At 39.1% G+C, this 24,564-nt stretch overlaps 1 protein-coding gene across 1 annotated transcript in view; it reads left to right on the forward strand.

The window, feature by feature from the left end:
* Nucleotides 1-24,564, forward strand: part of gria3a (glutamate receptor, ionotropic, AMPA 3a) — a 106,865-nt gene that overhangs the window by 45,457 nt on the left and 36,844 nt on the right. The window contains exon 3 of the mRNA XM_034684141.1: nucleotides 6,985-7,172. Within this exon, the coding sequence (XP_034540032.1) occupies nucleotides 6,985-7,172 (188 nt within the window). The remainder of the gene's footprint in view (nucleotides 1-6,984; nucleotides 7,173-24,564) is intronic.

A 24,564-nucleotide genomic window follows, 5' to 3' on the forward strand; every position in this document is an offset into this window, starting at 1 on the left:
GAATGCTTCAGCCACTTTAGAACAGCTGGTTCTTTTGTTCTGGATGGATGACATTTCTGATTAACTGCTGCACATTTGTCAGGAGTATGGGTCAGTGCGGACTGACACAACAGTGTCATCTTTTTAGTGACAATTATTTTCACAAGAATGATTCAGAGAACTCTGAAAGCCCTGCTAGTGGCCCCAAAAGACCTATGCTGGCTACACCTGCTTTCAGATAAGTTTTACCTCAATTTTCTGTTTAGATATATGCTCATAATCAATTTAACATGGTTTGTGCCTCTTATATTTAATGGTTTGAGCACAAAGGTTCCCTCTCTAAAAGGTGATCCAACCATTTCACACAGCAAAGCCTGTTCACAGATCTTTGGAAGTACACCTGCACATGAAAACAGAGTCTTTTATATCTCCATTAGGAGCTGTGTAGTCTGATACATTGCCTTTGGGTGACGTCCATTAGTCAGGGTTATAGTAAGGTCTGAAAAGTATGTGTTTGAAAATTAAGAAAACCAGTGATAACCAGATCTCTGTCTTCTCTTCATCTCAGTGTGAAGTGAAAGCATAGCACAAGCCAAAACCTGCCGGCTGGGGCTGACAAGTCTGAAAAAAATATATGAGGGATTTTAGGTAAGAATATGAGCTTGACTTCTACTGAGATTTAGCACCAAAGATTGAGCACAAAAGTGTGTATTTGAAGCATAGACTGTAAAAAATATGGACGTAGTATCCGTGACGTCACCCATCTGTTCCTGAGAGCTGTTTTGAAGCAAATCGACGGCAGCAGCCATATTGGTAATGCGGAACTCAACTAGGCAGAGTGTGACGTAGTGTGAGTCTCTTAGCCAATGGCTGTGTGTTCCCGACCGGGAGTCACGTCAGTCATGTCCTTATTTGGGCAAAACTTGTAATCCTAATATCTTCTGAACCGTCACGTTAGAAAAAAATTCACTCCCCGTACAGTGTGTGCCATTAGAGAGATTAGCTTTGTAGGGCCAAGCCGTTTTTTGAACCAGGCTGTAAACATGTTTATTAATGCTGCAAAGATCGTCTTTTTCCCATTCATATCTATGTAGTTTCCGGTGTTTCTGCAGCCAGCCTCAAGCGGATTCTCGATGTATTGCAGTTTATAGCACTTCCGCATTTGCTTCATCGTTTGAGACCGGAGTTTGCCGCTTGATTTGAAGTCAAGCCTCTTGGTTTCAAAAAAGTGAAAACAATACAGAAGCGTAGTAAATCTGCAGTCTTAGTTAGCACAACTAAGTAACCTTTTCCTGATACGTTTATGGTCCCAATTAGAAGATTCAGGTCAGATTAATGTTAATTTAGTGTATTATGATTTCATTTTGAGGGGAAAACAATAATAAAGCATGGTTTGCTTTTTGGTCTATCTTTGATTGACAATTTGCTTTCATCGTGACCTGTCAACCATGATAAAGTTACAATGTGTGTCCAGCCTGACGTACAATAATGGTCACTTCTGGTTCCAAAGTCAAGATGATGACAGCCAAAATGCTAAATTAGTCTCTTTATAATGCGCATATTAATAATACAAATCAAGTGGTAGCCTTTCATGTTTAAAAATTATGCTGAAAGAGCCAAAAAGCTGCAGTTCCACAAGTGTCCACTTGAGGCTAATTCCAAAAGCCAGGGAAACTGCATTAAAGCTCCATATTACAGTGTTAGTTTTTACAGCAGAACTAAACGTACTGCCTGGTCCGAAAAGCAGCCTTGTTCTCTGTACCTTATTTGTTTATTCATACACACTTTATGGGGGATTCATTTTTTTCTATAACTCATCAGTTTTGATTATATTACGACGAATAGCTGTGCAAATTTGGCAGAATTATGGGCGTGTCTTATTTGACTGACAGGAGCCTGAGTTGTAGCTGTTTCCTGGTTGGCTAGGCTATCACCTCAACACCATCTCTGTGTTGGTTTCTATATTGGGTCGAAGTAAGTCAGCATTTTCAATACAGCAACCCCCATCTATATAAGCTTCTTTAGAAGCCAATAATGTCACTGAGACTATGTCCATGTTTTGTACCGTGTATAGTTTAAAGAATGAGGTCTAAAGCAATAAAGAATTAAATAGTTCAAGAAATGAGGGACTTTGATATTAATGATATGCACAATATTTATATTTGAATTTATATTTTTATATTTATTACTGCTGTCTTCCTTAAATTGTGTGTTCTAAATTGTGTGTTCTTTGTAGCTTTATACGGGACCTGAGAAATGAAATTTCGTTCCATATCATGCAACAGCTTTTGTTGGTATGCCAATAAAAAACCTCGAATCCTTGAATCCTTAAAGGGCATGGTCAGTGAAAAGGCCTTGATGAGGCTTTCACCGTATAACTGCACCTTCACAATAATGCATGTATAGCCCATGCTCAGTCTAAAGAATTTAAGAGCACTTTACATTTCTACCTGATAAAACATACATGCAGGAGGTGATATTAAAGCCTCAGTGGCTGTGATAATAAAGGGTTGTCTTGTCATTTCCGTGGAGAGGTAGTGGATTCCTTCACTTCTAACAGAATGCCAACCATGTTTTCATTAAGCCTGTGTAATACCATCTACCACTAGGAAGGCTGTGTGGCTGACTTGTATTTACATAAACACATTTTAAACTGGCTTATTCAGCACCGCTAATAATACCCTGTTATTTTATGGAATCAGCAGTTCCCACTTTGCTCAGAGAGAAAAGGGTGTGATGCTGTTTTTGTTCATTTGGTCCAGTCATCTGTAGTGTGTTTTCTGTGCTCTTTGTTTTCCTGTCTGTTAGTTATGACCCAATACAGCTTGCAATGAGCATTTTCAGCACCACTCAACATATCCTGTGCACTGCCCCTCAGATAATGAAAATATGCAAATGTGTGATGGAGGTTGTCATTATCTCCCTCGGGAGCTGTATATTTGTTCTGCTGTTATTAATATTTTTCTGCTTGATAACGGGCTGCCTTTTCATGGGTCACTGGTCTTCCTATATGTTGTGTTTCTTAATATATGCAGTTCATCCAAGTCTATGCAAGTAAGTTGAGTCTCACAGTTTCAACGTACCATCAACTGGATTTGTAAGAATTTGAAGCACCTACGAAGAGTTTTTAGACAGGTAGGAAACAGACTTACTGATGTCTCTTTATGATCAAAAAATGCAAAAAAGGCCATCAAGGACAAAATTGTGTATTCCAGTAAAGTTATGTTAATGCCCGATGCTGCCAAAACAGCTGTTGCTGTTGTTTTTTCCATTTTTCACAGAAAATATTTCAAAAGCGTGATATATTTGACTGCTATAACAAATCTGGATGACATTTTTGTTAAAAAGAAAATATACTACCTCCACATGTAGGAAATTAGCCTGGTTAGATTAGATTATAGGTACACAAATCAAAAGCAAATCTATAACTCCTCTGAAGAGCCTTAAAGGTCCTTTAAGAAACTTTTGGTTGCGTTGATTTTGGCGCCCCCTATGGACAAAGCTGTCTTTGCTGATTTTGTACTGTACATGTATAATTTGTGTTATTTGACAGTAGATCTCTTTTTGTAGTTCAATGTATCACTCAATAGCCACAGTTTCATGATGTTCTTTTTTATTTGGAATTTATTATTCAGAATTAAATAATTCGGAATTAAAGTATTCTCCTTTGCATTTACATGGAAATTAAAGTATTCTCCTTCGCGTTTACATGGAAGTAGTAATTCCGAATTGAGGTTTACATGGAAAACACGTTTAATCGTCTTTATTCAATTCCACTTAAGGTCTGGGGGTTGGGAAGGGTTCTGATTGGACAGGGGCGGGCGTGACGTATTTGTGTCTACCGGAAGAAAACAGACTCCAGTTCCTGCTTCTTTAATTTTCGGTTAAAACATGGAAGACCACACAAGTGACAAGTCCCTTGATTAACTTGGATGCTACAGCTTTAAAAAGGTCCACATTTTTATGCTTCCGTCCATCAACTCTTTTCATGATATCCATTTCTTCTAAGGCTCCTATTAAATAAATAGTCTCGGCTCGAGCCAAACGCTTGCTTCGGGCGGCCGTCCTGGAATATGTGCCCGCCAGCGTGGAATATGTGCATCATCGCGACAGGACAAGGGAACAAGCACAGAACGACCGGAATTAATTTAAAGCGGAATGAACGTATACATGAACGGGAATTATTCAATTCAGATTTAAAATCAGAATAAACCAGCCACTTAATTCGGATTTAAGTTTAATTCGGAACGGTCATTTTCATTCGTAATAAGATGTTTACAAGGTAAATTTAATCTTTTTAAAGAGGATTTAATTTTTATTCTGAATTAAAGAGGAATTAAAAGTCTCATGTAAACATAGCCATTGGGGATCTGTTGCTGTGGAAGGAGAAAAAGGCAAAAAAAAAAATAACTGTTTAAAAATAAGAAGTCTTTGATGAACTTGTTTGAATTTTTAGTTCATAAATAGACATCAGTATTACTTCTAGTCGGTTTCATAACCTGCTAAAAACTCCTAACAGGAGCTTCAGAGCTATTCACTGGGATTTTAAAAGGTTTTTAAAATGGAACTTTTGTTACAAGAAAGAGACTCATTTAAAAGTGGTCAATGCTTAAACTGTCAAACATGAAATGTGAAAGAGAAATAACGAGACAATTAAAAAGTCAAGGACTGAGTTATATTGTTCTTAACTGTTTTGGTCCATGCAATGCTTGTGTGTGGATGTGTATAAGAATGTCACTGCTTTGTCCTCACATAACAGATGTTTTGTTGAATCGGCTCCATGAAACCTTCGAACAGCTCAGCAGGAGGTTCATGTGTCCTGGAACAATCCCAGTAATGAGACAGTTCACCTTCACTTCATCCAAAGTACAGAAACTATTTATCAGGCTTTACTGATGCAACTCAGCAGCTGATAAAATCTCTGATGTTGTTTTAAATAATACCCTTGGTAGACACCAAACTTAATTAACAAGCATTATGATTTTAGATGTATAAAATGAAGATAATTAGATATGTTTGAGGGGGAGTTCATCGGAAAATGATTGCTCATTTTCCAGCATTTTTCCCCAAAGAGAAAGTCAACAATCTTCAAATTTCAAGCAAATACAGAAGCTATTTTTTTTCCTTCCTCTCAGCTCCGGTCACTGATCTCGCTCTCTGTTTATTAACCTCCTTTGTGGTCCTTCATGACAGCTGACCCTTCATCTTCAGCCTCCTTAGTAAACCACTCAATTCTGCAGCTTTATCATGACTTTCCAGCTATAATGTAAGCTCAGCATCTTCATTTCATACACATCAGCTACACATACATCCCATGGCACAGCAAGCTCTGCATGGTACCAATTGTGCTCCTTAAACTGCTTCTTTAGCAGTCCACTTCACCACATGTGGTTGAATTTACGCCACACGTCTCATTGTTGTGCCTTTACTTTGTACTTGTGTCGACTCAGTTTGAATTCCCCAGTGAGGCAGAGAGAAGATAATGGAGGCGACCTCATGTGACACACTGCTGAGGCAGCATGGGACACTCAGAAACATCCCAGTTAATAGTTTGTTAATTATGCTCTGTAACCTCTATGTCTTTTTAATGGGTGTTTCAGTATTCCCTCAAGCTTTTTTGGATACTTAAACCTCTCCACAGACTCTTGTTCCATGTTGGTTTTATTCCTGAATCTGCTCCATCTGATGTTTGTTTTTTCTTTTACTTCCATGACTGTAAAAAAAATTCATTCATCTCGTATCTCGCAGCAATAATAAGTAAATATAAGGTCTTGAGTATAAAGATTGTAGGAACATTGGGCTCACGTTATTTTCATGTGGAAAGATTATACAATCCAATCCACTTTATTTATATAGCACATTTAAAAAAACAATCAAGTTTAGCAAAGTGCTGCACAGTGAGGTAAAATAAGTTAAAACACACAAAACATAAAATGCTGTCAGAAGATGAAATAGAATAAGGTAAAAGAATCATGATAAAACAAATAAAACACTTAATAATAATAATAATAATAATAATAATAATAATAATAATAATAATAATAATAATAATAAATAGAATAAAAACACTGTAAGAGCAAATACAAATCCAATAAAAGAACAGACAGAGACAGAGACCACACAACTCTCAAGCTGGGTTAAAAGACAAAGAGTAAAAATATGTTTTAAGGCGGAATTTCAAAGTCGGTCACGTGTGGGACAATCTAACATGAGGGGGTAGCTCATTCCACAGTTTGGGGGCCACTGCTGAGAAGGCACGGCCACCCTTGGTTTTCAGCCTGGTCTTAGGGACCACAAGAAGCTGCTGTCCTGTAGACCTCAATCTTAGATAAAGCCTCAAATGATAAAAACAAGTTCAGACGACGGAATTTATCTATTTATCTAATTTAAAATCACGATCCATTATGATACCAAGATTGGTTACTGACTGTTTCACGTAAGGTTGCAGGGAGCCGAGGTCCAATATTGGGGCCTTACATGCAGCACTTGATTGGAAAGACAATGAAGTCAAGCTTTCTTTTTTGTTGTTGCTTGCGTCTGAATTCAAATCACAACTGTGTTCTTTTAATCTATACCTCTTGCGTCGGTTCATATTATAAAGTCATGTTGACTATTAGAAAAATAAATAAATAAGCATCAAACCTTTTCGTATTCTGAAAACCACTTCAAATTGATGCATCTTGCTAGGTTTAACATCTTATTCACCTGCTGTTGACATTTCTGTCTCCATTTATTTTACATAATCACTCTGAACTATCAAAAACCGGAGCATATCTGCAGGTAGAGCATAAAAGGGGATTTTATTGTGCAGATAAAGACGTAAATGCATCATGTGATGGTTAATAATTGTAATAAAAAAGCTTTTCAGACACTAAACCAATTGTTAAGAAGAAGAGCCCTGCAGCTTTTCTCCGCAGCTATACGTATTCTTTGCGCCACATTTTTCTGCTCTGTAAAGAATGACAATTATGTGATGAAGCCGGTTCTCTCCTTCTGCTCCTCCAGGTTTCGCAATCCTGCAGGCCATCATGGAGTCGGCTGTAGCCAATAACTGGCAGGTGACAGCTCGCTCGGTTGGGAACATTGTGGACCCCACAGAGTACAGGCGCATCATCGAGGAGATGGACCGCCGGCAGGAGAAACGCTTCCTCATCGACTGCGAAGTGGACAGGATCAACTCAATACTGGAGCAGGTATCGAGCTAAAAAACATCTTGAGTTCAGCCTTAGAGAAGCAAAACACACCAAATAACAAAACTCTTCCCCTAAAATAACTGCACTCATCCTCCAGCTCTTCATCTTGCATTGTTTCTGAAGGAGTAAACACACCTACGTCCCTTTTCTCTTTGCCTTGAACAGTGTCTCAGAAAAATAAGGCACTCTCCCGGCTTCCTCTGATCCTGTCTTTTCATTTCTTTTTCATTATCACTCCAAACACCTGGAGTGCATCATGTTCGCCTCAGATCTCCACATTCTCATACGGCAGACAATGTTAAAACAGGCGAGACGGGTACATTCAATTAAGGCTTGTTATTTGTTGTTGTTTTTTCTGAGCACGTTGTCTGAGGTCAACAGGGCTTAATTCACGTGCAGGAATTTAACAGCCTCCTCGTCCTTGTTTCCTAGGTGATACTCAGCCACCGTTTTCCCACGTGTATCTTGATTCAGATTCAGTGTTTTGTTAATGTGTGCTGTGTGCACTGTGGAGAATACTTTAGCCTCCAAAAAGTATTAAATGAGGGTTAAGTGAAAATTTGTTTATTTACTTTGGAGATCATTAGTGTTCATTAGAGAAGCTATGTTGTACGTGTGCTCACATTTTGCCTTGCAAATGAACTTTTAAAGGGTGCTTTTTCTGAAGGTCCATGCAGTTAAACAGATCTCTCATCCTGTGTTATTTTGGCAGTTTGTTTACTACACTTACTCCTTATCAGTGTTGTTGCTGAGTCACCAAATCTCGAGTCTGAGTTGAGTCCTCAGTGTTCAAGTTCGAGTCAAGTCTGAGTCACCAAAGAAGAATCCAAGTCAAGTCCCCATTAGCTTAGTGGTGTACTTATTAGCATTATTGTTTATCATAAAGAAGAGTGCTGTTTCATTCCTAACTGTTCCCTGTATATGACCCTCAACTGATTGTGAAGGACCTTTCAGTTTCAGTTGTTGCAGCAACCCAGACATAAGTACAATCAAGAAAAAGTTCCAGGGGTCAATGTGGTGCAGTCTGTGGCCTCCATTACTTTAACACTCTGGTGGCGGTGGGCACAAAGGAGCGCCTGGAGCTCCCCATCAGCCACAGCTCATCATGGAGAGGGTGAGAGGGGTTGTCCAGGATGGCTCGCAGTTTGTCCATCAACCTCCTCTCAGCCCCTGACTCCAGACTGTCCAGTTCTAGGACAACCACCAAATTATCATAAAGTTAAAGCCTAGTGTGTCATAGGGGGCCAAACTCATTGATTCTGTTGTGGTAAGATAAATGCAGGTGTCTAATAAACTCAAAAATACCTTCGACCCACCTTCTATTAATCAGAATAGTAACTAACCAAACACCATTAACCCATAGGTTGAGTCACTTTAGTTGCTAACATTACCATTAACCTGCTAACAGTCTGGTAATCAACAGTCCAAGCAGGCTAACTTTTGTGTCTCAAGCAGCAACCTCCTGTCTAAAAATAGTCCAATGCGGAAGTGCTAAAAACTGCAGTTCATCGAGGATCCGCTTGAGGCTGGCGCCGGAAGTACCGGAAACCACATACACACCAATTCAAAGAAGACGATTTTTGCAGCAGAAATAAACATGTTTACAGCCTGGTACAAAAGACGAGTGTAGTCTGGATAGCTCATTTCTCGATCGGCACACACTGTACGGGGGTGAATTCTTTTGTAACGCGGCAGTTTCGAAGATATTGAGATTACGAGTCTTCCAATGAGAGACACAGCTGACTGTGGGAACACTGCAGCTGTTGGCTCGGAGGCTCAAAGCCCTCCTCTTTACGTCAGAATCGCTCGACAGCAGCAATATGGCTGCCGCCACCGACTGGCCTCAAAACAACGCTTCAGAAACAGAGGGGTGATGCCACGGATACTACGTCCATATTTTATACAGTCTATGGTCTCGCTTACTTTTCTTTGGGCACCGTGGACAGATGTCAGTTATAGTTCAAGCTTTCCCCTGTCGTCTTCTTTATGGTTGTTTAACAACTGGAAAATGTTGCACTAATCTTGCATTTGCTGTAAAATCTTTCATAGCAAAATATACATTTTGTGGCACCTCTTGAAGTGCACAGCAGGTACTGTTGCCAAACAAGGCGGCACATGCTCCAAACTAGATTCATTTTTTAATGCCTAAAACAATAAAACAGCTGTTATCAATAAATTAGTCAAAGTCGTCCTCTCTGTCTTCCGAATCCAAATGCAGTCACTGTCCAAGTCATCAGTGCTAAGTGACTTTTTGAGTTGAGATGGATTCAAGTTTACACCCTGGACTCAGGTACTAAAACACTGCTTTCAACAGTGGGACTTTTATTTGATAGCATGTTATTGTAATGGCTTCGTCAAACAAGTAAGTGTACTAGATGTATTGAAATAAGAGTGTGGCTGTACATTTCTCTCTTAGGCATGCCAATATATCAATTATTTTATAATGCCAGACACCTACCTATAGCATGAAGGCATTAAGTAATAGTCTTTATTCAGGTTTTTATAAGCAAAATACTGTAGCGGTAGGCATAAGTCAAGGCATATAAGGCCCCCACTCAACCACCCCAACCACACACACAGAAAAGCCATTTTTGATTTCCTAAGGTAAGTCTTGATCCAACTACCATCCTGATTTTTTTCTCCTTCCATTTTCCCATTTCTACCCTTTCACTAACAAATTACAGTTCCCTCTCAATAAATCAAAGGTGTACCAGGTCTAGACCAGTTTGAGATGTGGCTGCTCTCCAAAAAAACCCTACTTTCCTCAAAAGCAATGTTCTGCTTATGGATTAGTAATTACTCTTCATTCTCTGAGGAAAAAAAATAATTAGCATGAATCTGTTGTGCAGTCTCACACGGTGCTTGAGTAGAAGTCAGAGGTCAGGAGAGAGATGGATTGTTTGGTGCACATAGCGTTTGCGTTTGACACAAAAAATGACAGTAAATGCCATGTCTCTTACCCGTTATAATCAGAGTTGCTAACCTGAACAGGGTTGTTTTGTTTTTTTTAACGTTATTATTAGACTCAGTCAACATCACAAAACAATAATGCAGCCATCAGACTCAGAGACAAAAACAAGACACAAACAAGATTTTTGAAAACACCTAGTCCATAGTCCAAATAAATGAATAGATAGTACACAATTAAAATACGTGCCTTAAAGTGCCCCCGGGGACAAATAAAGTTTTTTGAATTGAATTGAATTGAATTAAAAATAAGTAAATACAAACATAAAAAATAATAATAATATTACGATTGTAATGATTAACACAAAAATAAAAAAATGTAATAATAATAATGATAAAAACAATATAAATAATTGATTAAATAGCCATTAGGATAATAATAAAAATAATAACAACAATAACAACAATATAAAAAAAAACTCACAGTAAACTTAAAGAAAAACAAGTCAATAAAATAATAATAATTATGTATATCACAAATCAGCCCATCAAAGAATTAGCCAAAAAGAAACGAAGCCTTTCCATATAGAAAATGTCCTTCAGCTTGTTCTTCCACTGTGTGACTGTGGGGCGCTGTGGCTTTAACCAGGAGATTGGATGATTTTCTTTGCAATTAGAAGCAGGACCCTCAGCAGAGCTGCATGGCCACTGTACTCCTCATCCCCTGGTAATATTCCCAGTAGGGAGCAGGAGGGTTCAAATGGCAGTTCTAAACCCAGACAGTTTTTAATTTCATGTTGAATACCTTGCCAATATGTTTTTAGTTTTGGACAGTCCCAGAATATATGTGTATGGTCTCCAACCAAGCCACAGCCCCTCCAGCACTTATTTGAGGATCTACCGAATCAGGAGGTCAAAACAGGGTTGTTTTAACATCTAAAGTAAGCTTTTAACTGTCAGTACAGGGACTCACAAATGCTAATAATCCTTGAATCTGTGGACAATGACACAGTATTAATCTTGTTGTTTATGTAAGAGGACTTGTTGGTGAATAGAACGAAACCAATTTAACAGCTAACTTGTGTGAAACCCCTCAGTTTTGAGTACTGCAATTCTCGGCTGCTTAATGTGCTACAAAAACCGTTAATCCCACTAATATTGTCAGCTTTCTGTGTGTGTGTGTCTGTGTGTGTGTGTGTGTGTGTGTGTGTGTGTGTGTGTGTGTGCGCGTGTGTGTGTGTGTGTGCGTGTGTGTGTGTGTGTGTGTGTGTGTGTGTGTGTGTGTGTGTTTGTTAGTGTGGTGTGTGCAGTCTCATTTTATCATTAATCCCCAGCATATCTTAACCTTCTGTCCTTTGCTGAGATATTTGCGTGTAAAGGCGCCTGCCCTCTGCGTAATGATCTTCATTATACCCCGCCTTGCAAGTCTTACTCTGACCTTCACAGCAGATCTGTCTTAATTTCCTTCAACACAGGGGAATATTTTTTAGTGACAGCACAGGACTTTTACATTAATTAAAGGAAGTTTGCTTTTTTCTGCCCTTCACATTGATACACCAGCTTTCCCCAAATGTTCTCAAATTGCGTCCGTATTAGATTCCTTTTATCCAATCAGATAATGTCGGTCACTTGGTGCCCCGTCAGGCTGACTCAATTATAATCTTGTTACTGTGGTGGATTAATGTGAATGGTGGCCTTGCATGCAGCATCTGTCAAGACAAGTGTCTCTCCAGATGCTTGAGAACGGCAGGACACGCCTCTGTCTCTGGAGAGTGCTTCCTTATACGAGCTGTGACATCAACACTTGCTTTAATGTAATATCAGCTCCCTGTGTAAGTAGGACACACTGTCCCATAACAGCAACAACAATGAGCCTACTATAAATAGCCTACCCTCCTAGCCTGAGGGAAGATCTCGCACAAAGGCAGGAGTGAGCAAACACAAGTGAGATCACTCAGGCATCAGGATGCTACCGTTCCTGACATGATTAAATTTTTAACCAGTGTGTATAACCTGACCTCATAAACACCACAATCATTAAAGCAATCATTAAATTCAAGCTCTGGCTTCATCTCTAGCCTGTGTCTTATAAACTCACACAGGCAGCTATCATTCATTTTGTGCTAATTATTTCATCATCAAGGTAGGCTGACATGTAACGAGGCTTTTATTTGTTGATAAATGTGCTGTGGGTTTTCTCTCTCTCCCCCGATGGCTCTCTAACTGCCTCGGAAAACATCAGTGTGCTCATCCCTTCAGTTAAATAAAGACGGAGTGATAAACACCTTTAAGGCTTTTCATCAATAATAGAAGCACAGTGGATTTATAATCTCTGCCAGAGGATCAGTCACCTCTAGCCTCCTCCTGCACAGTGGACAGACAAAGAAAGAGAGAGTCAGAGAGAGGGAGAGAGAGAGAGAGAGGCTGGAAAGGCAGAGAGCTTGTGGGAATTGAGCCATGTAGCGTGAGTCTTCCTGTCTTGTTCTGTGAAGGGAAATATGAGAAGTGCTGAACACCCAGGGGTGCTCTGGAATTCCACTCTGTGAAAGAAGCCTAGTGAAACAAGATGCTGTAATGGGATGAGATTAAATCTGTGTGGATGCTATTTAACTCTATGTTATTTGTTTGTAGACATTGCTTTTCTTTTACTTTATTCTGGGCTTTGGGGCCTTTTTTGAGAGGATAAGACAATGGAGAGAGCAAGAGACTAGGAGAGATAGATGGGATGCCCATGCGATAGAGAGCTGCAGGTTGGAATAGAACCCAGGCCGCCCACTTTGAGGACTTTAGCCTCTGTACATGGGGCGCACGATTAACCACCAGGCCAAACTGGCACCTCAGCTAGGCTTCAAATTGTATTAAAAAGAGGAGGAAATTCTCAGCCAATATTTTGAACTATTTGTTTGTTAAATACTAGAAATATGTGTGTTTTAGGACACCTATTAAGCCAAGTGGTTAAAATGACTAAAAAGCAGTGGCCCAGAGTTGAACTTCCTCCCTCTGCCTCATGTTGCATGTCCTGATTCTCGCATCACTGTTTCTGACTCTATTACAGGTTATTAACTCTTAATGAGAGTTACAAAAGCTGAAAAAAACAAACTAAAGACTGTCACGTTGTTTATTTTAACAAGAAACAGAGTCTACAGACATGCTAGCAGCTGTGTAAGGCGAAACATAGCTAACAACATGCTGGTAGCATACAGTGACATAGCTCTTTGGGTTAAAGGGCTCTCAAGTCTCACGCATTGGGCGTTGGACACACGCATTTCAACCAAGCGGCAACCTCCGGTCTCAAACTATGAAGCCCATGTGGAAGTGTTATAAACTGCAATTCATCGAGAATCCGCTTGAGGCTGGCTGCAGAAACACCGGAAACCACATACACACCAGTTAAAAAAAGACGATCTTTGCAGCAGAAATAAAAATGTTTACAGCCTGGTTCAAAAAATGGCTTGGCTCTACGTGGCTAATTTCTCTATCGGCACACACTGTACGGGGGTGAATTATTTTCTAATGCGACGGTTCAGAAGATATTAAGATTACAGGTTTTTGCCCAAATAAGGACATGACTGACTTGAACCCCGGTCGGGAACACATAGCTGTTGGCTAGGAGGCTCAAACTCCGCCTCTTTACGTCACACTCTGCCTGGTTGAGTTCCGAATTTCCAATATGGCTGCCGCCGTCAGCGCTCAGGAACAGATGGGTGACGTCACGGATACTACGTCCATTATTTATACAGTCTATGATTTCAACCTGTTCACATGCTCACATGCCACACTCACGCAGAGTAATTACTAGGACAACGCCCACCAAGTTGTGTCGCTTTTCTTCAAACTGTGGAACAGGTAGGAATCAAGTGGGTTTCCCGTAGAGTTCAGAAGGAGCTTGCATCGCACCAGCTAATCAAAAAAAGAAAGAACTATACCAGCCAATTAGAAGAAAAGCATCATTGTATCCAGACAACGCAACAACGTTACGTTCCAAAGTAAAGGATGCAGACGCGCAATTGAAGACCAATGCAGATTCGAAGACACGGGAGTCCCGTATCAAATGTGTACAATAAATCATCTCATCAGTTGATTTCATGAGCTATTTACTGAACGAAATGACTACTTTTTCACAAAAATAAAGAGAGCTAGGTGTCAAAATTGTTAAGGTAAAGGAACAAAATACATCCTGATAATGACTAATAAGAGGATACAATCTGCTGCCAAAATTTCACTCTGAACTGAGTTAAAAACTTGAGAGCGCTGGGGTTATCTGGTGACTGTGTCATTAAAACTATCAGAGTTTAGTCTGTTAGCCATCTAATAAAGTAGGTTTGACTCTGTGTTGTGTTCTTTGAACCTTTCAGACATCTCTCTCCATATTTCTAAGCTATTTGTTTTTCAACAGGCAGCAACAGCAGCTGCCGCATTCACAGGGCTCCTCTTATGGTCTAAGCTCCAGAAGAAGTTTTCCCAGACAAAGAGAGGAGGATATATTAATTACAAAACAACAACAAAAGGAAATTAAATCAATATAGGAATTGAACATATGGTGCTTTCTATAAGACAAAGCCTGAAGTTGTGAAGAAACGTTCACAGGGTTTCTCACACATACATGCTCTCAGCGCCTGTGGAACATCATGAGTGAGGTCACTACATGCCAGGTGCCAGCAAACAGTATCAACAGTACAGTCTAGTAAAGGAAGCCAAACTGCAGACCTGTGATACACACATATGCCTTTAAAAACTCCTCCTAACTAAACTATATGAATGAAAACTGCAGCATCTCTGAATCATGAATATGAAAATTCACAGACTTGTTTAGATAATTGAAATCACATCAACACAACAGTAAAACAATAGAAGTTCAGAGAGGAGGGAATGATTAGCCTTCCACAGGAGAGCCTTGAAACAAAAAATTCACAGTAATGCAGAACAATTGATCAAATGAAAACTTGTCAGAAGTGTTGCAATAACCCCCTTGTTTTCCTCCAAGGCAGAGGACCAAAAACTTTTTCTGCAAGGCCCCCTTATTTCAACCCCCCACCCCCCACCATCGAAACAATACATCAACACATAAACCTATGTCCAAGGCCAAATACACCAAAACAAATTTTCAGTTTGCTGTCAAATTCCTCAAGTATCTCTGGAATTATTTGGAATATGATTTGCCAAAAATACAGACTTGCAACTTCAGTCAAGCTACTTTTGCAAAGCAAGAAATGACAATTGTACACTGTGACACACAACTTTCACATTTTAAATGAGTGGGTAACCCACTTTGGTGGAGGTCCAGCCAAGGACAAGGAATGACTCGTCATGATTTATTGTAGTTACAGCTTTTGGCGTAGAGACGTCCTCAGCCTTGTCTGGCCCATAGACTGTATAAATAATGTTTCTGCAGCCAGCCTCAAGCGGATTCTCGATGAATTGCAGTTTATAACACTTCCGAATGTGCTTCATATTTTGAGACTGGAGGTTTCCGCTTGGTCTGGCCCCGAGGAAATTATATGGCTAACTAACAGTTGGTTGCCACTTTGAATTTACCTGGCTTCCTGTTCTTCACCCCCCCTTGTTATTCCCTTATAAACCTCATCTTGAACTACAAATACATAAAAGCAAAAGTACAACATGAGTGCAAGTATAAATGTAATACTCCAGGTTAATCTTAAATGCTCCCAAATAAAACCAACAACAGGACAATTGTGTCTTCTTAGAACCTAATTTCCCTTCACTTTAACTTCTATAAACAAGAGTAAAACATGGCTTCTGTTCAAAGAAAAAACACAGACTGTTAAAAAGGATGCTTTTTGAAAAGACTTCTTTGTAGCCCAGGCGTCCAAAAGAGACCCTCGAGAAGTTCGACTTAAAAGCAAGCAGAAATGAAAAACAGCATCAAACACAGGAGAGTTGGCAGATGCACAACTCTAACAAGGATGCTGGGGACATTACAACTTCATACACATTGTTGTTTTGATGAAATTGGCATTCAATAAGAAGACTGTGAAGATTTGAAGTGTGGAGCTGATGGCTGCTGCAGGCGGAAGAAGCAGACACTTAAACCATCAGACTCCACACAATCCCAGGAACAAAGCGGGTGAAAAATTATACAATAAGTGCTTTTATTGGAGAGAAAAAATCAATAGAAGATGTGGGTAATGCTTTTTTATGTAACAACGTAAATAGAACAATGTAGCTCTTCGAAAAGTTTCAATGGATTAAGGACATGCAGCATTTTGAAGGCTTCTAAAAGTTTAAAGTGAAAGCTTTGCAGACTTCCGACAGACTGCAGTCACATAATGAGGCACAACTACAATTTGTGTAAAAAAAAGGACATTTGGAGCATTTTTTCACTAATGTTCTGCCAAATTCTTCCTGTGTAGTGTTTTTTTTTCTAATGCTCGTCCTTGACAGTGAAATCCCTGCTCACTTTTTGCCCTGTTTGGAGCAGAGCAACAATAATGAGTAGACTGGTGAAAGGGGACAGTTATCAACCTTAGGATGTCCGTTCCACTTCTGAGGAAGGCACATGACAAATCAGTGTAACAAAGAGGAGCCTCCATCAATGGGAAGAGAGTCAAATCCTCTTGAAGGCATTCAGGCAGACATCCAGCTCTGCACAGGACTGTGGCTCCAGTCTGCTTAATTAGAGTCCATCCCCTGAGGAATATTTAAGCTGATCGTCCTGCAGCTCAGGCCTGCTCAAACAGTAAAGTACAGACCTGCTCGTCCAGACAGACGGGAAGGAAGAGCACCAAGGATGGACGGATAAAGAGACATCCACTGTCTCCTTGTTTGTCTCCTTCACAGCACGGGGATATTTCTGGGATATTTTCCTAATAATTCTGATTTTCTCTTCCACAAAAAGGTGAATATTAATGTGCAGCTGTAACATGAGTCTGTGTGCTGGGTTTATTTGTCTATGATTCATTTGATTGTGTTGAACTGGCGGGGGCTGGGACATAAAGTGCTGTTTTATTTTTAACTGCAGAGTCTGAGCATCACTCAGAAGCAGCAGAACCTCAGAATTGGTTTCAAAATGTAGCAGTTATCTTAGACCTTTGGGATCCAAAACAGGGATCTAAACATTTTCCAGAGAGTGAATAAGGATCTAACATTTTTTACGCATTTGTGGTTAAATGAAGCCACAGCTAGAAGCTAGTTAGCTTAGCATAAATACATTTAAAGTATTCGTGTTGTCAGTGGTTGAAGACAAACACAGCTGTTTTTTTTAAGCCAGACATGGTACCAGTTTTACATTTTTTTATATAGGTGTTTTTTTTGTCATAGGTGGTTTTAGATACTTTTCAGGGGTTGTGAAGAATCCCTAAATTTGATCATAATACCCCTGAAAAAACGGGCAACCAGGTTCCTTAATTTAATTTTATATTCTAGCTTCATTTTCAATAAAGAGTTGTAAATGTAATGCTGAGGCCACCCCCTCGACCCACACACACACAGGCAGCAGTGATTTTCTGAAATGTCAGTAGGGCAACAAGCCACTAAAACGTGAAAATATTAAATATCACAAGTAAGGCAGCTACCAAGCGCCACCCTTCGGTCTAAAAATATGAGTCAAATGCAGAAGTGTTAAAAACTGCAGTTCATTGAGGATCAGCTTGAGGCTGGCTCCGGAAGTACCGGAAACCACATACACACCAATTCAAAAAAGACGATCTTAATCTTAATACAAAATAATAGAATTCTTCAGATCTGCATGAATCTTATGTCAATGAGTCAGTAGGCTGACAATTAAATGACCAAACTATCACTGTTAACAGTTAGCTGTTAATTATTTTATATTATTCTCTCTTACTGAATTAACGAATGTTTAAAATCATCATACTGAACCTTGTCAACCAATGCCAGTGCAGAACACCATCTGCTCAGCCCTTATAATCTTCTATATGCTGCAGACTGTGCTGAGAGTATTGTTTATAAGATAGGAAATGCACTGTGCTGCACCAACTGCAAGAAGACACCATTTCTAAATCACCTAAAACAGCTTTTTATTCTCTGTAATGATTATTTTATATTGAGAATATAAACACAGAATATTCACGCTCATATGTGAGCAGCCCATAATGATGGTTGTTCCTGGCTCAGTGATGTATCATCGGGCTCTAATCTGGATTCAGTGTTTCTCACGACACAAATTATGTATGTCTGGAGAACTAACAAAGGTGTTCAATGTTCTTTCTGTGTCATCAATAATTAGCAAATCATCCCTTGAATATTTCAGAACTTTCACTTTCAACAATTTTGTTTGCTGGCTTGCATTTTACCTCAATTTAGCAAGCTCACTGCAGCATGTTATCACACACCTGCTGCCAGGCTGCATGTGTATCACGGCATTCAAGTCTGTCTTTTTGTGTTAACCCTCCTGTTATGTTGTGGGTCAAATTAACCCCTTTAAACGTTAAAAATAAAAAATAAAATGTTCAAAGTATTTTTTCGGTATGAAACGTCTCTACTTGGCTTAATAGGTGAAATATACATATAAAATCAAAACGGGTTATTTCACATTTTAGGCAATGTATGCCTTCTCAACCAGCTAAAAACAGCCTAAAAATCTGGGCAGCATGTGACAGAAGAGGTGTCTTGTGTTAATTTATGAACATCACTTCATAAAAAAAAAAAAAGGAAATTCAAAATTCAAAATAAAATAAATCAAAATCTGTGTCATGTCAAACTATTGTATTTATATTTAGGTTTTTCCAATGTACATATAAAAAAGTTTTAACAAGAATTTTCATTAAAAACGAGTGAGATATCCTCATTGAACCATGATTTGTGAGGATTAAAGAACATTATTGCACCAAATATTGATTTAAATGGTTAGTAATGGAGTTAATAATGAGATTAAAAACATGTTTATTGGGATTTTTTTGGGGTTCTTACACTTTGGATAATTAAATACCCAGGAAAATTATTGCTCTTGAAACAAACATTACAGGAGGGTTAAACTTATTAGGGCCCGCCCTTAAATACATTATTTTATAGCATTGCTAGTGGTACAAAAAATCCTCAAGGTCATTTAAGTGTAAATATATAACATTTTATTTATTTATTTGTTTATTTATTTCAACAGAGACAGTGTACAGCCATTTAGTTGTACCAGAGTTAGCTAGCAGCTAATTTACATCTGTAGTCCCTGGGCAGGAGACAGAGGTGATGCCTCTGTTAAAAACAATTAATACATAATTTAAACAGCTACACAATAATACATAACTACTATAAAACAACAGGGATCCATTTACATCAAAACTGTCAACACAATGATAAAATATAAATAGCTAAAAGCACTACACTATGAAGGTCATTATATTTAAGTGTGATGAGTACATGATTGGGTTGACTTTAGCCATGATTTCATCCTAGACTTAAATTCAGAAAAGCTGCTGCACTCTCTGATTTTACTCAGTAATGAGTTCCAATCAGTTGTTGCTCTAACATACATGTTGTTTTTTCTGTTTCAGAAGTAAAGATCAGGTGTACTGATTGCCCATCATAAAAAACAGTTAGAGACGTTTATATGACTCAGCTTTCTTGGTTGGACTCCACAAAGCTTTGGGCTGTTGCCAGATGAGAACATTAACTCTGGAAAAAAAAGGTTGACAAATCATGGCACCAAGACAATCCCTTTAACTCAATGAGTATTAAAAATTCAGCAGGTATTATATTAAAATGCAGGTTCTGTGATCCTCACAGTCTGCAGGTCATCTTTTCCCTGAAGCTGTTTAAAAAAGCTGTTTTTAAGAAATGGATTTTGACAGAGAGGAAGCTATGAAGCCTGTTTAAGTGTCTCTCTCTCTCTGTGACGGTAGTGCCTGACCTCTTCCTGGTTCCTGCTGGTTTCACATGCTCGCAAAAAGCGATTATCCCAGGGGAGCGTGAAACTGGAGCATCAGGATCCTAAAAATATTTGTTATGCCCAGATCCTTTTTTCAGACCAGCAGTGCTAACAGAGGGATGAAGCAAATCCCACAGCAAACCAAAAATAAAGGATGTTTTAAAGAACATGTGTAGACAGTGTAGCACTCATTTAGGGATTGTGACAATGTGGACAGATAAAAATGTCTTGGTAAACAGAATAGCTCAAACACAAGTGAAAAACTGAACAGCTTTGCTCACATTATTCATTTAAGCATCACTGCTTTAACTCCTGTTAGACCCTGAGTTGTAATATTTGTTGAAAAAATAGTGACACTTAAAACGACTGAATTTACCCATCCCTGGCACTCAGTCTACAATTATCTGGTCAGAAAAAGAACACGGATCCCCTGGAGGCTCTGCTGTTTTTGAACTTTTTCAAGAGTCCTCTTTCCAATGGTTAGTGGTGGAAACATTGCTCCTGGCCAGTAGTCTGTGTATTTTTATTCAGAGGAAATCTTTTTTCTTTTTTTTTTCTCATTCAGAAAGTGAACTGAACTGATACATGGAAAGAAGTTACCTCATAAAACTCTGACAGCTGTGGATTTTTCTAAGAACTTCCACTCAGATGTCAAGCTTATGTATGGTAAAAGTGTTTGATTTTATACAAAATTGGACAATGCATCTCCACCTTACGTCATTTGGAGTCAGAGCCTACGCAGGCCAAGGGAAAGGGAAGAACATTAATAACACTGTGAAATCTGCTCATGAAACTGTGTTATTGATGTTTTCCCCTTTGGCTACCTAAAACACTCATTAAACTTACTGACAGCATCGCAGAGATCCCTCAGGTCGTCACAGCCTACAACAAAACTTTTCAACAGATCTAAAAAACTGATCAGAACTGAGCTTTGCAGGAAACCTAACACTTGGAAATGTATCTGCATGATAAAAACAAACTACAATGACAAAAAACACATTTGAGAAAAATGTATTCCCATAATTTTTGCTTTTAAGTTTGAACTTTGTCCCATCTGTTTTCATGGAGGAGAGAGACTTTATCAGTTTAGGCTGCTTTATACTTCTGCGTCGCCCCTACACAGCAGAGGCTGACGCGGACATGAGCACCGCATACTTGTGCGTCGATGTGTCTGTGTCGCGCAGCAAATCTCTGTCAGAGCATGTTGTGTTAATCTACAGCTGATACATGTTGCTGTTCATCATACAGACATGATTACATGAAGAATAGAGAGGAGGAGATGCAATACACGGCCGATGTGCGGCCGATGTCCGGGGTCCAGAAAGAGAAACACAATGCCGCAGAGCGGACCAATCACAGGGCTTGCGGTCCGCATCGATTCTACTGGTAGTTACATTTTGGAGGAGGTGCACGTCAGCTACGTGCGTACGCCCCTGCGTAGGTACGGGAGCTACTCGGACCCCTGGCATAGGCTACGCCGTCGATTCGACGCAGAAGTATAAGTCAGCCTTTATGCTACAACCAGTCAATAGGTAGTGCTCCAGATGTTTTGGCTTCACTTCTTGAGAGCTGTCATACTGCTCATCTTTTCATACAGTTGATGGGTAAGGTAGTTCAGCTAACAACTAAATATATTGTTACTTCAGCTAAATAGTGACACAATATACTACATTTTCTACAATTTGTGATTTGTCTTAACCTTTTTTCATGTATCTGTTAAATATTGGTAGCTTTGATTAAATCATGTGTAAATTTGTGAAAATTGTGTGTGTGTTTGTGTATGAAAACATCATACTGTGTAGAACATAGTAGTCTCTGTGAACTCCCTCATCGGTCTCCAGAGGGATTATTTGAAGCTTGACATATAGCGGGCGCCATATTGGAAATGCTGACTCAACCTAACTTTTGTTCAACCTTGAATAAGGCAAACAGCTACAACACACCCATGTCTCCATTAACTCATCCAAATAAAGCAAATATATGTATAATTCTTACCCTTTATATGATCTTTATTTAAAAAATCTGCCCCCTGTACAGTGTGTACGAACAAACAGATGAGCTACATACTCAAAACTGTGTTTTATACCAGGCTGTAATGACGTTTTGTTTAGCTCTAAAAGTGGGCATTTTAACATGGGTGCTAATGGGGATTATTTGGCTTTCGCAGTAATCGTCTCCCCCACACAGGAGACTGCTGAAAACCCAGTGAACGTTTTAGTACAGCTATGTTTTCTGACATGTTCATGATGATCACATAGACCATAACATATTATGTTTGGGCTGCCTGTTCTCATATTTTAAGTCTTCATATGGCAGCTTAGTCACTGGCCAACCGCATCATACTATGACACTGTACCCTCTATAACCTTCATAGTTAACTTTTTAAAAGTGTCCTCTGTCTTATTGTTTTGAAGCCTTAAACTCTTTAATGAGCATTGAATGGAGTTTGTTGTAGATGGAGTTCATGGAGGATGTATAGTGGGACTTAGACTGGAGTTTGTTTCTTGTGAGAACTAAACTGGTTAGTTTCTGTTGATGTCTATCAAAAGGTGAGTTCTTGAAGTTTTGGTAACGTAAGTTGTCAGCAGACGGCGGTTTATCACGATGGTCCTGCTCGAGGTTTCTGCCTGTTAAAAGAAGGTTGTTCCTTTCAGCTGTTGCCAAGCCTCTGCTCGTCGTGGATTACTGTTGGGTCTCTCTAAATAATACAACAAAGAGTACAATCTGGACCTGCTCTTTGTGAAGTGTGTCGAGATAACTTTTGATACAATGCTACCATATGAATAAAACAGACAGATTTATTAATTGATTACATGAATTGGATCACATAGGGTACGTACGGTTATGTTGCATAACTAGCAGTGATACTTGTTTTTAATATTTATCCTGAAGACAAATGTTTTGATGCCAGAACACAACCAACTGCAACTGTTATAAAATGCAAAATGTCATTATATGTTGAAAATTTGCAAAATTGCATGTGTGTATTCCTGATACCTTATCTGTTTAATTTCAAAAGGCAAACATGATATTTAATGTTAATTAATGTTAACCAACCTGGCCGCAGAGCTCAGAGGACCACAGGGTTCAGCTTAATATTTTGTCTCTGTCAGTGCCAGAAATCACAAGAAAATGTAACTCACAACTGAAACTTAAATTGGATTGCTGATTAAAAAAAAGGAATATAATGTTGTCAATATATTCAGTAAATTACACTGGCAGGAATAATGAATCTGAAATCTTCAAACCATACTTTGTCAAAAGTTTTCCGTCTTAAATGTGATCATGCTTGTTAAGCTAATTTGACTTTTAGACAAAAATATTTATTGTGAAATGAACATTCAGTGTCATGTTACATTTTTTTCTCCGTCTACTAATAGTCCGTTCGAATTCATTCATTGCAGCTACACTGCAGTTTGTACAGTTTTTAGTTTGCCGTTTGCAAAACCAATTGATAGTGTCAAGACAAAAACCTCAAACAGCAGCCACCTCTCAGGATCATCCCTGTGCTGAATATCCAGCCAGATTTCCAAACTTTAGAAGAGTTGTCAGCCTCTGTGCTTGCTGCCAATACGATGACTACCGATGCAGCTGCCAGGGGATTTTCTTTCTTTTCATGGAAGTCAAAACACTTTCAGGTTGTCTTGAAAGGAAATATCTGACACAAAAGCCGAGTGGCAATTCTCTCTGTGAAATGTGCATGAAAGTAAATAAAATAAAATAAACAGTGAATGGCTTTGAGGCATTTGGATGCTGAACAGCATTTGCTTTACATTGCAGCTTTATTTTTAAGTCTCACGTTTTAGGGATAAAATGTTTGAAATGTTTCAGTCATGGCTGCAAAAATGTGCCATATGAAACACTAAGCTGTTGTTTAATAAAGTAAGAAACATTCATTGTTTTATGAACTTACCTAAGTGTCCTCACGGAGTAGTTGGATATAACTTCTCCTCTCCTGCAGACATCCAAAAGCAATAGAAACACTGCAACATTATTTGTTTGTGTGTGCCGAAGAGCTACTGTAAGCAGTAAATGTTTACAGCTGATTATTTTCTCACAGCTAAATGAGGTTTCAGTCACAAACAGCAGCTGATGTGTCACTTTTGGATGCTGGTATTGGATGCTGATATAGGAGTGTGAAGTCTTGTGCTTCCTGCTGGAGTGTGTCGATGACAAACTGGATATGCAGCCAGTCTCTCTAGGCACTGCAGCTAGCTTCATTAAGTTGCAGCTCTGTTTTTACTCTTGGGGTCACTGCAGCTACCTCTCACATGGCTGAAATGCAGGCAAGAGCTTTACAATATGGGAGACAACAATCAATTTGCTTATGAGGAAAAATGTAGGACTTGTTGTGCAGGGAGTTGGAGTGAAGGGTGCAAAATGTCAACACAATGAATTCATTTTTGCATTTCCAAGAAAGGTAATTGGATTTATTGTTCGAATTCCTCAGAGTGAATTAGACGGTCGGAGGGTCAACCTTGAAGGACGATCCCACTCTAGAGACAATTAAGCAGGTAGCAGGAGTATGGAGAGGGTATATATGTGCACAGGTGTGGATAAAAGTATACCATGCAAAAAGAAGCTGGATAATTATGAAATGAAAGAAAAGAGGAAAATGCAAATAATACTTGGAATGTGCCACGG

Source organism: Notolabrus celidotus, chromosome 5 (genome assembly GCF_009762535.1).
Source record: "Notolabrus celidotus isolate fNotCel1 chromosome 5, fNotCel1.pri, whole genome shotgun sequence".
In the NCBI taxonomy this organism is placed as follows: domain Eukaryota; kingdom Metazoa; phylum Chordata; class Actinopteri; order Labriformes; family Labridae; genus Notolabrus; species Notolabrus celidotus.